The sequence below is a fragment of the Salmo salar genome, chromosome 05 (assembly GCF_965601325.2).
Source record: "Salmo salar chromosome 05, fSalSal1, whole genome shotgun sequence".
Lineage (NCBI taxonomy): Eukaryota > Metazoa > Chordata > Actinopteri > Salmoniformes > Salmonidae > Salmo > Salmo salar.
Genome location: NC_138295.1, coordinates 33,384,422 through 33,398,667, shown reverse-complemented (window position 1 = coordinate 33,398,667; position 14,246 = coordinate 33,384,422). Strand labels below are relative to the sequence as shown.

General features: G+C 43.5%; 2 protein-coding genes across 3 annotated transcripts in view; one reads left to right on the top strand and one right to left on the bottom strand.

Moving 5' to 3' along the window:
- Window positions 1-14,246, bottom strand: part of LOC106604681 (neuronal acetylcholine receptor subunit alpha-7) — a 71,072-nt gene that overhangs the window by 35,575 nt on the left and 21,251 nt on the right. The window contains exon 2 of one of the 2 annotated variants that reach the window (XM_014199581.3): window positions 6,033-6,172. In XM_014199581.3, coding sequence (XP_014055056.1) covers window positions 6,033-6,172 — 140 coding nt within the window. Of the gene's footprint in view, window positions 1-1,233; window positions 1,322-6,032; window positions 6,173-14,246 lie in introns of those variants that run through there. The other variant, XM_014199584.3, reaches the window with a different exon arrangement.
- LOC106604682 (kelch repeat and BTB domain-containing protein 13) lies at window positions 1,390-3,041 on the top strand. The gene has a single exon (XM_014199585.3). The coding sequence runs from the start codon at window positions 1,540-1,542 to the stop codon at window positions 2,968-2,970; it is 1,431 nt and encodes a 476-aa protein (XP_014055060.3). The 5' UTR covers window positions 1,390-1,539; the 3' UTR covers window positions 2,971-3,041.

Here is a 14,246-nt window from a genome sequence, read left to right as displayed (position 1 = left end):
TGAAATAGCTGACGCCACTAATTTGAAGGGGTGTCCACATACTTTTGTATATACAGTACAGTGTACTTCCATTAATTTTTTCAACTGGTACTGGGGGACCTTCAGATGAGTCTTGTGAGGCCTGTTGGCAAAACAACCAACATGTACGTGTTCGTGAGAGTCTCACCTTTCCACAGAGGGGTCATATTACTATGAGTCCCAAGACGCTTGTGGGAGTCGTAGATGCCATACGGACTCTACAGACAATTTTGTAAGAAGATACATTTTTGGGATGTCTCATGGTCTGACAAACACCGCTCTAGCTCTGTCACCTTTCACTGAAGATGCGGAAGTGCAACATCCCCGGATGTGGTGGATTGAGACGCATCCAAGGCAAAAAAACCTGATATCTGATATTCTAGCTTAAATGTACAAATTTTTATAGGATTTTTGTATTATGCTAATTAAATTTCCTTAATTCTCAACTTAATTGAGCGAACAACAGTAGGCCTATATTTTATTGGCACCAGCGGAGCGCATCGGCCATATTCCCGATGAGTGTGCACTGAGCATATTCACTCTTTATCATTGTTAGCTCAGTGCCACTTAAAAGTTTGTTCTGGGACAATAATTTCCTCCTCCAGTGGATGTCGTTTTCTATTTGTGTCTCCCCTTCTCGTAGGCCTATTATATGGACAGCGTCGTTTTTATATGTCTGTTTGTCAGTATCAGCAGAGTAGGCTACCCTGTAATTTCTCATATTAAAAAAAGATTCTGCTAATATCTCCAGTCATATAAAGTGTAGTAGAACTGCATGAAATGTGTTTATAAAAGGCCACATTTTTCCCCTTGCAAAGAAGGAAGAAACGTATCTGATATAGCCTATAGCCTAGGCCTCTACGGCTATACTCGTTTAGCCATGAGAACAATGATTGAGTTTCAGTATATTACTAGCCTAAATTATGACTATCCAATCGACTCATCACATTACAAATAGTAGGCTATCTTACAGTAGTCTGCAAATGGCTGGAAATGCGATGATGCATGGAATGCTTTATTATAAAGTTCTGTTTTTATGGTGAAAATTAGCTTCCCCAAACTTCAATTAGAGTTGTTAGCATAATAACAGTCATTTTTATATAATGCAACACTTTATTTGACCATATTGTTATTGTCATTTATAGTAATAGCAGTTTGTAATGTTGGTGGTAGATAAGCAGTAGCAGTAAAAATGTCATTTCAGTTTGTACCTACTTCATTATTCATAACGCAGTCAATGGCGGGCTTCCTATGAGTTTCAACTGCAGCCTGTTGTAATGTCGCTTAGATGTCAACAGTTTCCATTTCCTATCAGACGCTAGTGAGCGGTGCTGTTGCTATCTTTAGCACCATTCTATTTTCAGAGCAGGCAGAGAGGCAGCAATACAACTCTGCACACTCCTAGCACACCTTGAAATATCATCAAGCCTGGGGAAAACCTTGTCAGTCCTAGCCTGTGTCACTTTGCCATAGTGTATTGTCACCAGGAACAAGTTTGAGGTAGAGGAACCTCAGAATGAGATGGAGGCCTCCAGAAGCCAGGGACTTGAAAGGGCTGCCGAAGCCCAAAGTGAGAGCCCCAAGCTGGGGGAGGGAGTGCAACAGGCAGGCTCTCTGAGGGTAAGGGTGGAGGGAAGCGTTTTAACTGTGGACCGGGCTTTGCTGGAGCAGTGCAGCGAGTACTTCCGCGCCCTCTTCCGGTCTGGCATGAGGGAGAGCCAGGAGGATGAGCTGCATCTGAAAGGAGGAGTGCATGCACGGGGTTTCCTGATTGCTTTGGCAGTGTGCAGGGGCGAGAAACTTTCTCTACAGGACCCGGATGAACTAATAGAGGCCGTGGAATGTGCTGCCTTTCTCCAGGTGGTGTCACTGTCCCAGCATCTCTGTGATATCATTGACTCTGACAACTGCCTCCTACTCTACCACGCGGCGGCCATCTTTGGTCTACCCAACCTGTTCCACTGTGCTGCCCTGTTCCTCTGCGACGCCTATAGTGACCTGAAGGGGGAGGCAACAAGCACTCTACCTGAGGAGTTGATACGGTATGCAGAGTCTTTGTCGCCAGCATCTTTTGTCGCTTTGGGAACCCACTCACCGTCTATGGAGCTGCTGAAGGACTCCTTTAGGACCGTGTGTTATCTGGACGAGGTGGAGGGAGAGTGGAGGCACCTAACAGACCTCCCCACCCACGCCAGCACCTCCATGGCGGGAATTGCCGTCCTGGACAACCGGCTGTATGTGGTGGGGGGTATTTATGGCTATGGCAAAGGCACGGTGGATGGTGGCTTCTGCTACGACCCAGGGACGAGTACGTGGAGCATGCTTCCTGGACCCCAACAGCCCCGTGCCGACTTCACCCTTCTGGGACACGAGGGGAAGTTGTACGCCATCGGCGGTGAGCACCAGAAAATAACCATGTCCTCCGCCGAGGCTTATGATGTAGCCACAGGAGAATGGGCGTTTGTGCAGTCCGCACCACGGCCTGTGGCAGCTGTGGCATGCGCCATCGCCCGAAGGCGGATGTTTGTTTGTTTCTGGAGGCCGCCAGACACCACGGATATCTACGAGTACATCCCGGCGAAGGACGAGTGGATGTTAGCCACCACGATGATAAGGCCGCAGAGCTACGGACACTGTATGGTGGCCCACAGGGACAATTTGTATGTGATGCGCAATGGGCCCTCAGACGACTTCCTACGCTGCCTCATGGACCGTTACAACATCACCACGGGACAGTGGACCGCCATACCAGGAAGTTACATCAACACTAAGGGAGCGCTGTTTACCGCCATGGTCAGGGGTGACTCTGTGTTCACAGTCAAACACATGCTAACTCTGGAGTATACCATTGCTGGGGACACATGGAAACCCCGTAGGGAGACGAAGAAAGGCTTTCCCAAGAGTGGCTCACTATGGACATGCTTACTGAGGCTTCCCAAGGCTGGCCTGTAATGGTGCACACTGATAGAGCTGTACTACGGTGCTTGGGGGGGGTTGCTGTATTAAAGTACGGGTTAACTTCAGACACCTCTCCCCTGTCTCTGTTCTGTCACAACACACAACATTGTTACATGGTGTCAGAAGTGAACAGTAGCACGGCCCAGTTAAACCCCAGGAGGCAGATGGAGGAAAAACGACAGAGAAAAGACAATTAAGCAATTTGTGGAAAACCTTAGAACCCTGAAATACCCTTAATGTTTTATGAGAGAAAACAAGCATAGAATATTGTACTAGAAAACAAGTATAGAATATTGTGCTCAAAAGTATGCATAATAAAGAGAAAATGAATAGATTTCATTCAGTCTAGTCAAATTACAAATCAGAACCACAGGTGCTGCATCTGTATGGATATACAGTATGGTCTAGGTCCAGGACAACTCTTTTCACATGGCTAGCAACTACAGCAATAAGGTGAAGACATGCACATACACACTCACACACATAGACTAATACTCATACTAATACATTACGCTTATGCGCACACACATGCACATGTGCTTACACACACACACACACACACACACACACACACACACACACACACACACACACACACACACACACACACACACACACACACACACACACACACACACACACACACACACACACACACACACACACACACACACACACACACAGGACTCTCAACAGACAATGTTCAAAGCTTCAAAATCTCTCTTATAAAGCCCACCAGTAGTGAAAGTGTCAGTCGTGGTTTCATCAACATACACCTCCACACCTGTGGAGGCTCCTCAGAGGAGGAAGGGGAGGACCATCCTCCTCAGAGGCTTTCAGAAAAATAAAAATAGAAAAACACATCCTTTAAACTATCTACTATACTAAATATATTCACATCACCAAATAATTGATTAAAACACACTGTTTTGCAATGCAGGTCTACAGTAGCCTCAGCAGCACTCTGTAGGGTAGCACCATGGTGTAGCAGGAGGACAGCTAGCTTTTGTCCTCCTCTAGGTACAATAACTTCAACACAAAACCTAGGAGGCTCATGATTCTCAACCCCTTCCATAGACTTACACAGTAATTATGACAACTTCCGGAGGACAACCTCGAACCTATCAGAGATCTTGTAGCATGAACTGACATATTGTGCACCCAATCAACGGATCAGAGAATGAATCTAGTACTGAAAGCATAAGCTACAGCTAGCTAGCACTGCAGTGCATAAAATGTGGTGAGTAGTTGACTCAGAGAGAGAAAGACCATAGTTGAACAGTTTTGAACAAATTCATTTCTTCCAAAATTAAGGAGAAGCAAAAGAGAGAGAGCTAACTATATTTCATAGTATATATTCTTTCTCACTTTTACTTACCTAACTAGCGTAAAATGCAGCTAGCTATTACTGAACAAAAATATAAACACAACATGTAAAGTGCTGGTCAAATGTTTCATGAGCTGAAATAAAAGATTTTGTGCACAAATATGTTTACATCCCTGTTAGTGAGCATTTTATCCTTTGTCAAGTTAATCCGTCCACCTGACAGGTGTGACATATCAAGAAGCTGATTAAACAGCATGATCATTATTACACAGGTGCAGAATGTGCTGGGGACCGTAAAATGCCACTCTAAAATTTGCAGTTTTGTCACACAATGCCACCGATGTCTCAAGTTTTAAGGGAGCGTGCAATTGGAATGCTGACTGCAGGAATATCCACCAGAGCTGTTGCCAGATAATTGAATGTTCATTTCTCTACCATAAGCCAACCTAATTTTTACGAATTTGGCAGTATGTCCAACTGGCATCACAACCGCAGACCACATATAGCCACACTAGCCCAGGATCTCCACATCCGGCTTCTTCACCTGCGGGATCGCTGGCTCCCAAGTGAGTGGGCCTGTGGGTGGGCCTACGCCCTCCCAGGCCCACTCATGGCTGCACCCCTGCCCAGTCATGGGAAACCCATAGATTTGGGCCTAATGAATTTATTTAAATTGACTGATTTCCTTATATTAACTGTAACTCAAATCTTTGAAATTGTTGCATGTTGCATGTTATTTTTTTGTTCAGTATAGTTTAACCTACTCAAACACGCAGGTCAAACAGAGAGGGATGCTATGTTAGATAACTGGCTATGACTAACCAACACTGGAACTCTTCCAAGTAAATGTAAGCTTTTGGTTTTATTAATTTATTGCCACCGGGGCCCACTGGTGTAACTGCTAAACTGATTGCTGCTGACTACAGTGTACCGCATGATTGTACAGGGTTTAATAACACGTTAGTTCTAATAGCTATGTTGACTACGACATGACAAGTCTGTAGGCTGTGTGTAACGGTTAGCAGTCATGATATGAACGTTTGGCTTGGAAAGGTTTTTTCGCCTGACGTGTTGTGCACCGAAGTCCACAAGCGAAGGGAAAAGGTGAGAGGAGAGAACGTAGATAGATGTGAGAAGGAAATATATATACAATGAGGTGTTTGTACAGTATGTGTCTGGTATGAAAGTGAACTGTGTTTGCGTGTGATCAGGGATGTATTTATTGCACTGATTCTGTTGAAAAACATTTCTTAAAAGGAAGAAAACGGAACGAAACGGTGATAAACATACCTGAATTTGGCCAATAGAAACTCTCTGTTGGACTAATGATTACAGCCTTGATCGGCTAGATGCAGGAAAGAATGTGCAAGGCGGTATTGAATGTGACACTGTCTGTCACCTTGATTACTCAAAATTCTCCCGACCTGTGCACCTACGTTATACAATTTCATTCATAGGCTAGGTTGTAGCAACCTCATGATGGGTATAGGGCTAATTCTAGTATCATGTAGTAGCCTAAACCTATCAATGTTACATTGAGCTGGGTGAATGGAATATATATGGAGATCATCCAATATGCTGTAATAGAAATAAGGCCATGTTCATTAAAAAAAATTATCATCCTACCTCATCTTAAACGGCAACGACCGCCATTGCTCTGCACACATAAACAAGTAGCTAACACAGTGATGCCCCCCTCACGCACAGACACACTCCCTCCCTCCCTCACCACATCTATGATCTGCAGCAGAGTCATTCCCAGCTCCACCAGAAGAGGAGAGGAGTCGTTGATCACTGGTCTCTCCAGACGATTGTAGTTGGCCATCAGTTCCTTGTACAGTCTGCGCTGGTGCTCCCCCTGTAGGGACCCTGGTGTACAGCAAGGAAACAAGTAAGCGTTCATGTTAGTAAAGGGAGAGAAAACGTCTCTTCTGTAGCTATTATTCTCTCAGTCAGTTAGCTGGGTGGGAGGGGGTCAGTGGTGATTAAGATAATGTGTTTGCTGGCCCAGCTCTCATCCCCTTATCTCTTCTCCTCTCTTCTCTCATCCTTTCCTCCCTCTCTCCCACTGATCCTATTAAGATCCAGCACTAAAGCTGAGGCCAGAGGAGAGAAGATACACCACTGGTCAGTTAAGGATGAGGGACATTAAACACACAGACATCACAGTTGTGTTAGTCTAGGGCCAACTGGCACCAGAACAGACTGTTCCTTAATTGATCCTAAAAGTGGGTTTGTTCAGAGCTACGGCTAAACAGATGCATGACCTAAATGTGTTCTCTTCATATGTGAGGAAGAAAGGAATACATAAATGTTCACACAGTGGTTATAAAAAAAATACTCAGTCCAGTCCTAAAAAAGGGTTCCAAAGGGGTTATTCGACTGTCCCCATAGGAGAACCCTCTTTGGCTCCAGGTAGAACCATTATTGGTTCCAGGTAGAACCCTTTTGGGTTAAATGTGGAACCATTTTGGGTTAAATGTAGAACCCTTTTGGGTGAAATGTAGAACCCACTTTAGAAAGGGTTTTTACATGAACCCCAAAAGGGTTCTACCTGCAACCAAAAAGGGTTCTTCAAAAGGTTCTCTTTTGGGGACAACCGAAGAACCCTTTTAGGTTCTAGATAGCACTTTTTTTCTAAGCCACTGTTATGGGTTGGTTCATAGAGGACTGTATAGAATACAGATAGAGACAAGCAGACGTAGTCTACAGTACATGTTGGTTTGAGATTCAAACATCTTGCCCCATTGCACAGCCAACCCCAGACGGGGCAAACTGTGGAAGACAAGCACTGCTGTTCACATCATTCACAGGCGCGCACACACACACACACACACACACACACACACACACACACACACACACACACACACACACACACACACACACACACACACACACACACACACACACACACACACACACACACACACACACACACACACACACACCACTGACAGTCTCATATGCATATAAAAGAGAAACAGAGAAAGCAGGGAGGGTTAGCAAGGGAAGCGGGGAGACAGGTACAGTGCATGGAAAAGTGCAAGAACAGAGAGAGAAAGAAGATAGAGACATATCTCTGTAACAGTGTGTTGCTGATGAGGTCCATTAGGGCCATAAAGAGGTGAGTTATAGCAGGACAGGAATCTACTGGAGGTCAGAGAGAGAAAGAGAGAAAGAGAAACAGAGAAAGGGATAGAGAAATGGAGAGATGTATCTCTGTCCCAGCGTGTTGCTGACGAGGTCCATTAGGGCCATAATGAGGTGAGTTATAGCTGGTCATGACTCTACTGGGGGTCAGAGAGAGAGGTAAAGGAGAGAGAGAGAAGGAGAGAGAGAGAGAGAGGAAAAGGAGAGAAAGAGAAGGAGAGAGAGAGAGATGAGAAGGAGAGAGAGGAGAAGGAGAGAGAGCGAGAGGATAAACCTGAATGCTGCAGCACTTAGCCACTTATTAATCTATAGACATTAATCTATACAACACACGCATACTGTATTAAAACATATATAGTACTGTCACGGATCCCTCCGGAACTGTCATTACGCACACCTGTCCCCTATTCCCACTGATTGTATTTGTATAAATGTAACCTTTGGTTTCCATTGGGTGGCCGATTATTGTTACAATGTCCGTTGGTGCGTGTGAGTACCTGTGCTGTGTGCTTTGGGCTTTAGAGCCCTTGTGGATTGTGTTGATGATTACGGGTCTCGTCCCGTGTGTTAATCATTGTGTGCGTGTGTTATTTATTTGAGGTACTCCTCGCTCTTTTGTTTGGGTCTCAACCCTGTGTTTTTATATAGTGTTTGTTTGGTCTTTGTCCCCGTGCCCTTACACGGCACACCGTCATTTGGGTGAAATAAAAACCCTTATTACGAATTCCTGCGTCTGAATCTCTTCATACCAATGTGACAAATACATACATATAGTGCATTCGGAAACTATTCAGACCCCTTTCCCTTTTCCACATTTTGTTATGTTGCAGCCTTATTCTAAAATAGATTTTTTTTTAAATCCTCAACCTTCAAAGCTAAAACATGTTAAGAAATGTTTGCAAATTTATGAAAAATAATAACAAACAGAACTACCTTATTTACATAAGTATTTAGACTGTTTGCTATGAGACTGGACATTGAGCTCAGGTGCATCCTGTTTCCATTGATCATCCTTGAGATGTTACTACAACTTGATTGGGGTCCACCTCTGGTAAATTCAATTGACTGGACATGATTTGGAAAGGCACACACCTGTCTACATAAGGTCCCACAGTTGATGTCAGAGCAAAAACCAAGCCATGAGGTTGAAGGAATTGTCCGTAGAGCTCAGAGACAGGATTGTGTCGAGGCACAGATCTGGGGAAGGGTAGCAAAATATTTCTGCAGCATTGAAGGTCCCCATCAACACAGTGACCTCAATCATTCTTAAATGGAAGAAGTTTGGAACCACCAAGACTCTTCCTAGAGCTGGCTGCCCAGCCAAATTGAGCAATCGGGGGAGAAGGGCCTTGGTCAGGGAGGTAACCAAGAACCCGATGTTCACTCTGCCAGAGCTCTAGAGTTCCTCTGTGGAGATGAGAGAACCTTCCAGAAGGACAACCATCTCTGCAGCACTCCACCAATCAGGCCTTTATGGTAGAATGGCCAGACGGAAGCCACTCGTCAGTAAAAGGCACATGACAGCCTGCTTGGAGTTTGCCAAAAGGCACCTAAAGGACTCTCATACCATAAGAAACAAGATTCTCTGGTCTGATGAAACCAAGATTGAACACTTTGGCCTGAATGCCAAGCGTCACGTTTGGGGGAAAACTGGCACCATCCCTACGGTGAAGCATGGTGGTGGCACCATCATGCTGTGGGGATGTTTTTCAGCAGCAGGGACTGGGAGACTAGTCAGGATCGAGGGAAAGAAGAATGGAGCAACGTACAGAGAAATCCTTGATGAAAACCTGCTCCAGAGCACTCAGGACTTCAGACTGGGGCGAAGCTTCACCTTCCAACAGGACAACGACCCTAAGCACACAGCCAAGACAACACAGGAGTGGCTTCTGGACAAGTCTCTGAATGTCCTTGAATAGCCCAGCCAGAGTCCGGACTTGAACCCGATTTAACATCTCTGGAGAGACCTGGAAATAGCTCTGCTATAGCTGGGCTATCCATATTCACATCGATGCATACAACGTGTATACTTATATACAGTAACTATCAGCAATACAGCACCTAATGTATAACACATAGGCCTATGGGTTCTGAAAAGGTGTTGAGATGTCATCTACATACTGTACATCCACAATGCACATCAATGTATCTGCATGTCTCCTGCACACTCTGCAGCCTTGCAGAAACTAGAGCCTTCACTTTCCCTCTTTCATGTTTTATTCCTCTCTGATATGCAAAGTGGGGAATATATACACTAGAGGTGTATCGGCATGGCTGATTAATTAGGGCCGATTTCAAGTTTTCATAACAATTGGTAATCGTCATTTTTGGACGCCGATTATGGCTGATTATATTGCATTCCACGAGGAGACTGCGTGGCAGGCTGACCACCTGTTACGTGAGTGCAGCAAGGAACCAAGGTAAGTTGCTAGCTAGCATTAAACTTATCTTATATAAAACAATCAATCTTAACATAATCACTAGTTAACTACACATGGTTGATGATATTACTAGTTTAACTAGCTTGTCCTGCGTTGCAAATAATCAATGCGGTGCCTGTTAATTTATCAGCGAATCACAGCCTACTTCGCCAAACGGGTGATGTTTTAACAAAAGCGCATTCGCGAAAAAAGCACAATCGTTGCACAAATGTACCTAACCATAAACATCAATGCCTTTCTTAAAATCAATACACGGAAGTATATTTTTGGAAACGTGCATATTTAGTGAAAATAAATTCATGTTAGCAGGCAATATTAACTAGGTAAATTGTGTCACTTCTCTTGCGTTCATTGCATGCAGAGTCAGGGTATATGCAACAGTTTGGGCCGCCTGACTCGTTGCGAACCAATTTGCCTGAATTTTACATAATTATGACATAAAATTGAAGGTTGTGCAATGTAACAGCAATATTTAGACTTAGGGTTGCCACCGTTCGATAAAATACTGAACGGTTCCGTATTTCACTGAAAGAAGAAACTTTTTGTTTTTGAAATGATAGTTTCCGGATTTGACCATATTAATGACCAAACGCTCGTATTTCTGTGTTATTATATTATAATTACGTCTATGATTTGATTTTTGATTGCGCGGTGGTAGGCAGCAGCAGGCTCGTAAGCATTCATTCAAACTATACTGCGTTTGCCAGCAGCTCTTAGCAATGCTTGATTCACAGCGCTGTTTATGACTTCAAGCCTATCAACACCTGAGATTAGGCTGGCAATACTAAAGTGCCTATTAGAACATCCAATAGTCAAAGGAATATGAAATACAAATGGTATAGAGAGAAATAGTCGACGCGTCATAATTCCTATAATAACTACAACCTAAAACTTCTTAACGGGAATTGTCACGCCCTGACCATAGAGAGTCATTCTTTCTCTATGGTGAAGTAGGTCAGGGCGTGACTGGGGGGTATTCTAGTTTATTATTTCTATGTGGGGTTCTAGGTTATTATTTCTATGTTGGTGATTTGTATGATTCCCAATTAGAGGCAGCTGGTAATCGTTGTCTCTAATTGGGGATCATATTTAAGTAGCTGTTTTTCCCACCTGTGTTTGTGGGATATTATTTGTTTTTTGTGTAGGTGCCTATTTGCACTTCACTGTCTTCACGTTCTATTGATAATTCATTGTTGTTGTATTTTGCTGAAGTTTCACATTATAATAAAGATGTGGAACGCTACTCACGCTGCACCTTGGTCCAATCATTACGACGACCGTGACAGGAATATTTAAGAACTGGGAATATTGAACCACCAGCTTTCATATGTTCTGAGCAAGGAACTTAAAACATTAGCTTTTTTTACATGGCACATATTGCACTTTTACTCTTTTCTCCAACACTGTGTTTTTACATTATTTAAACCAAATTGAGCGTGTTTCATTATTTATTTGAGACTAAATACATTTTCTTTATGTATTAAGTTAAAATAAAAGTGTTCATTGTTCATTCAGTATTGTTGTAATTGTCATTATTACAAAGATATATATGCATAAAAATCGGCCGATTAATCGGCACCGGCATTTTTTGGCCCTTCAATAATCGGTATCAGTATCGGTGTTGAAAAATCATAATCGGTCGACCTCTAATATACACACACCTAAACTAATATGGTGAATGATGACATTAAAAACTCACTCTGCGTGCATCCAAAATGGCACCCTAGCTATTCCTTATATAGTGCACTACTTTTGATCAGAGCTCTTTGTGTGTTTATGGCGTCACCATGGGCCCTGGTAAAAAGCAGTGCACTATATAGGGAATAGGGCGCTATTTGAGACGCAGCCTCTCACACCCCAAGCTCTCACAGCCTTGTGAAGCCTTGTGAAGATGTGGTTAAATGACTTACAGGCTGGGATGTGGTAATCTAATAAAACATATTACACAAACTTCAATTCCCCAACAACATATCAGTATGTTGTAACACAGCTTACACCAGGACTCTGTAAGGCTACTCTATGAGCTTGTTTTCTTTAAAGAGCCATGAGAAGCAGAGAGGCTGAGTCTTCATCTAGCAGACACCGCATGGTACCCAATCAAACACAGAGAGATGAAAGGAAGGAACACAGAAAGTCATGTTTCAGATAACATCTGTGAGGATCTCTCTCTGCATCTTCTCCATCTCTCCATTTTTACCTCACCCCCCGCCACCCCACCACTCTCAACATCTCCCTCTTTCTCTTCATCTCTCCCTCTCCATCCCCCATTAAAACAGTGTGATAACATAAGCTAGTCATTAAAGCTCTTCTGTTACATGACTGCCGGGAGGATTGTAGCGGCTCCTTGACTGACAAAGAGAAAGTCATCTCTGATTGGTTCTGGTTGGTTTTTAAGTGAGTTTGTGTGTTTATGGAGTCACAAACGACATACAACACACACTCGCAGAACACACACACTCTCCTGATATGCATCATCTCTTCATTCCATTAGAAAAACGGCCTCTCTGTGGTCTCAGTGTCTATCACACACGCTCACACACACACTCACACACACGGGAGGAGATTTAAATGGCAAGACCTTTCCTGTTATTAACCAGGGTGTCACGACTTCCATCGAAGTCGTTTCCTCTCCTTGTTCGGGCGGTGTTCGGCGGTCGGCGTCATCGGTCTTCTAGCCATCGTTGATCCACTTTTCATTTTCCATTTGTTTTGTCTTGTTTTCCTACACACCTGGTTTCCATTTCCCTCATTAAGTGTTGTGTATTTAACCCTCTGTTCCCCCCATGTCCTTGTGTGGAATTGTTTGTTTGTAAGTGCTTGTGCACTATGTTACTGGTGCTCGTTGGGTTTTGTACCCATGTAGGTTATTTTTTTATTGCCGTTGGTTTTGAAATTAAACTGCTCCAGCTATTACCTATTTCTGCTCTCCTGCGTCTGACTTCACTGCCACCAGTTCCACAACCCTTACACAGGGATTCGATAGACATCCCTTAAACCTCTCTTGCGCCTACCAAAGGAGAGGTGGGGAGTGTTTTAATGGATCGAGTATCTCTCTGTCTCTGTTTGTGAGACCACCTGCGACTAACCGTGAGACAAACTTCTGTATTTAACAATTAAAACACTCAATTTAAGCTACAGAGCGTAAAAATACCTACTTTGTTTTCCCTCTTAATTGTAGAGTATTTATTCTTGTTGTGACTGGTAAACAGGGAGTGCAGTGTTTAAACTGCAAACCTATTTGATTGTCCCAGAGAGGATAATTGGTAACATTGAAATGTGTCACTTAAGGCATGGTTTAGCACCTTGATTGAGATGTTTTACTACGGTAATGTTTGTTTATGGCCTGAAAATGTGTGTCGTGTCATTCATGCCTTTATGAGATTAATTAATAAATAGGTATAATGTAATGTTCCATTGGTGAAATGCATTATGGGTAAAACCAGGCACGTGCACAGATAGAGCACTAGAAGAAGCAGAGAAAGATGGTGGACGCCGATGTTCTGCTTGAAACTGATAGCATGTCGGGTAAAGATGAGAACACAGAGAGTGAGATTAAAAGTGGGATACAGCGGGGAAAAAGAAAGGAAACGAGAAGTAAAGTTGTGGTGGAAACTAGGAAACCCAAGGCTAGCCTAGACTCGTTTTTAGTCGGAGTGAGGGACCAATGTTATCTGGGACATCCATTTGACGTCTTGAGTAAAATCTGGGATGGGTTGGAGGATAATGTCGGTCAGAGTCACAAATGGTCTTATTTACATTTTTTGTGTGTCCGTGGCGCAGAAGATGCGCCTCAAAAAGATAGAGTGGAATGTTCTGTGTACAGCTCTTCGAAGCAGAGCGCCTATCAAGGGGGTTATCTCTGGGGTAGTGCGTGCGTGGTTGGTGCATGTCGACTGACCCGTATGGTGGATGGAGTGATTTCTTCACTCCATACTTTTGTCCTTTGATGAAGAGTCTATTCCTTCTGATGTCTGCATCATTGTGAGTGCAGATGTACCTTTTTTGGGACTCAGTGATTTTACAGATGAGGCCTTGCAAGGAATTCTGTCGAAGAATGTTCCACCCTCCCAGGCCCCTGGGGCTTCATTTATAGACTGTGCTTACGTACAAAATACATCCAAAAACATGCGTGCGCCAGCTTTCACACTAAAGTATAAAAACTGACTATGGTGGTGAGAATGTGCTCACCTTCCCGTACGCAGTTTCTAGTGGTTGAAGTATTGCATTGTAAGGAGGCAAGTAGCCTAGTATTTTGTCTAAATGGGGGATAAGATGGACATGTTTGTTCATAACAAAAAAACTGGTTAATAACAAGATGCAATTGTTTGCTGTTAGTGAGAAGAGAGAAC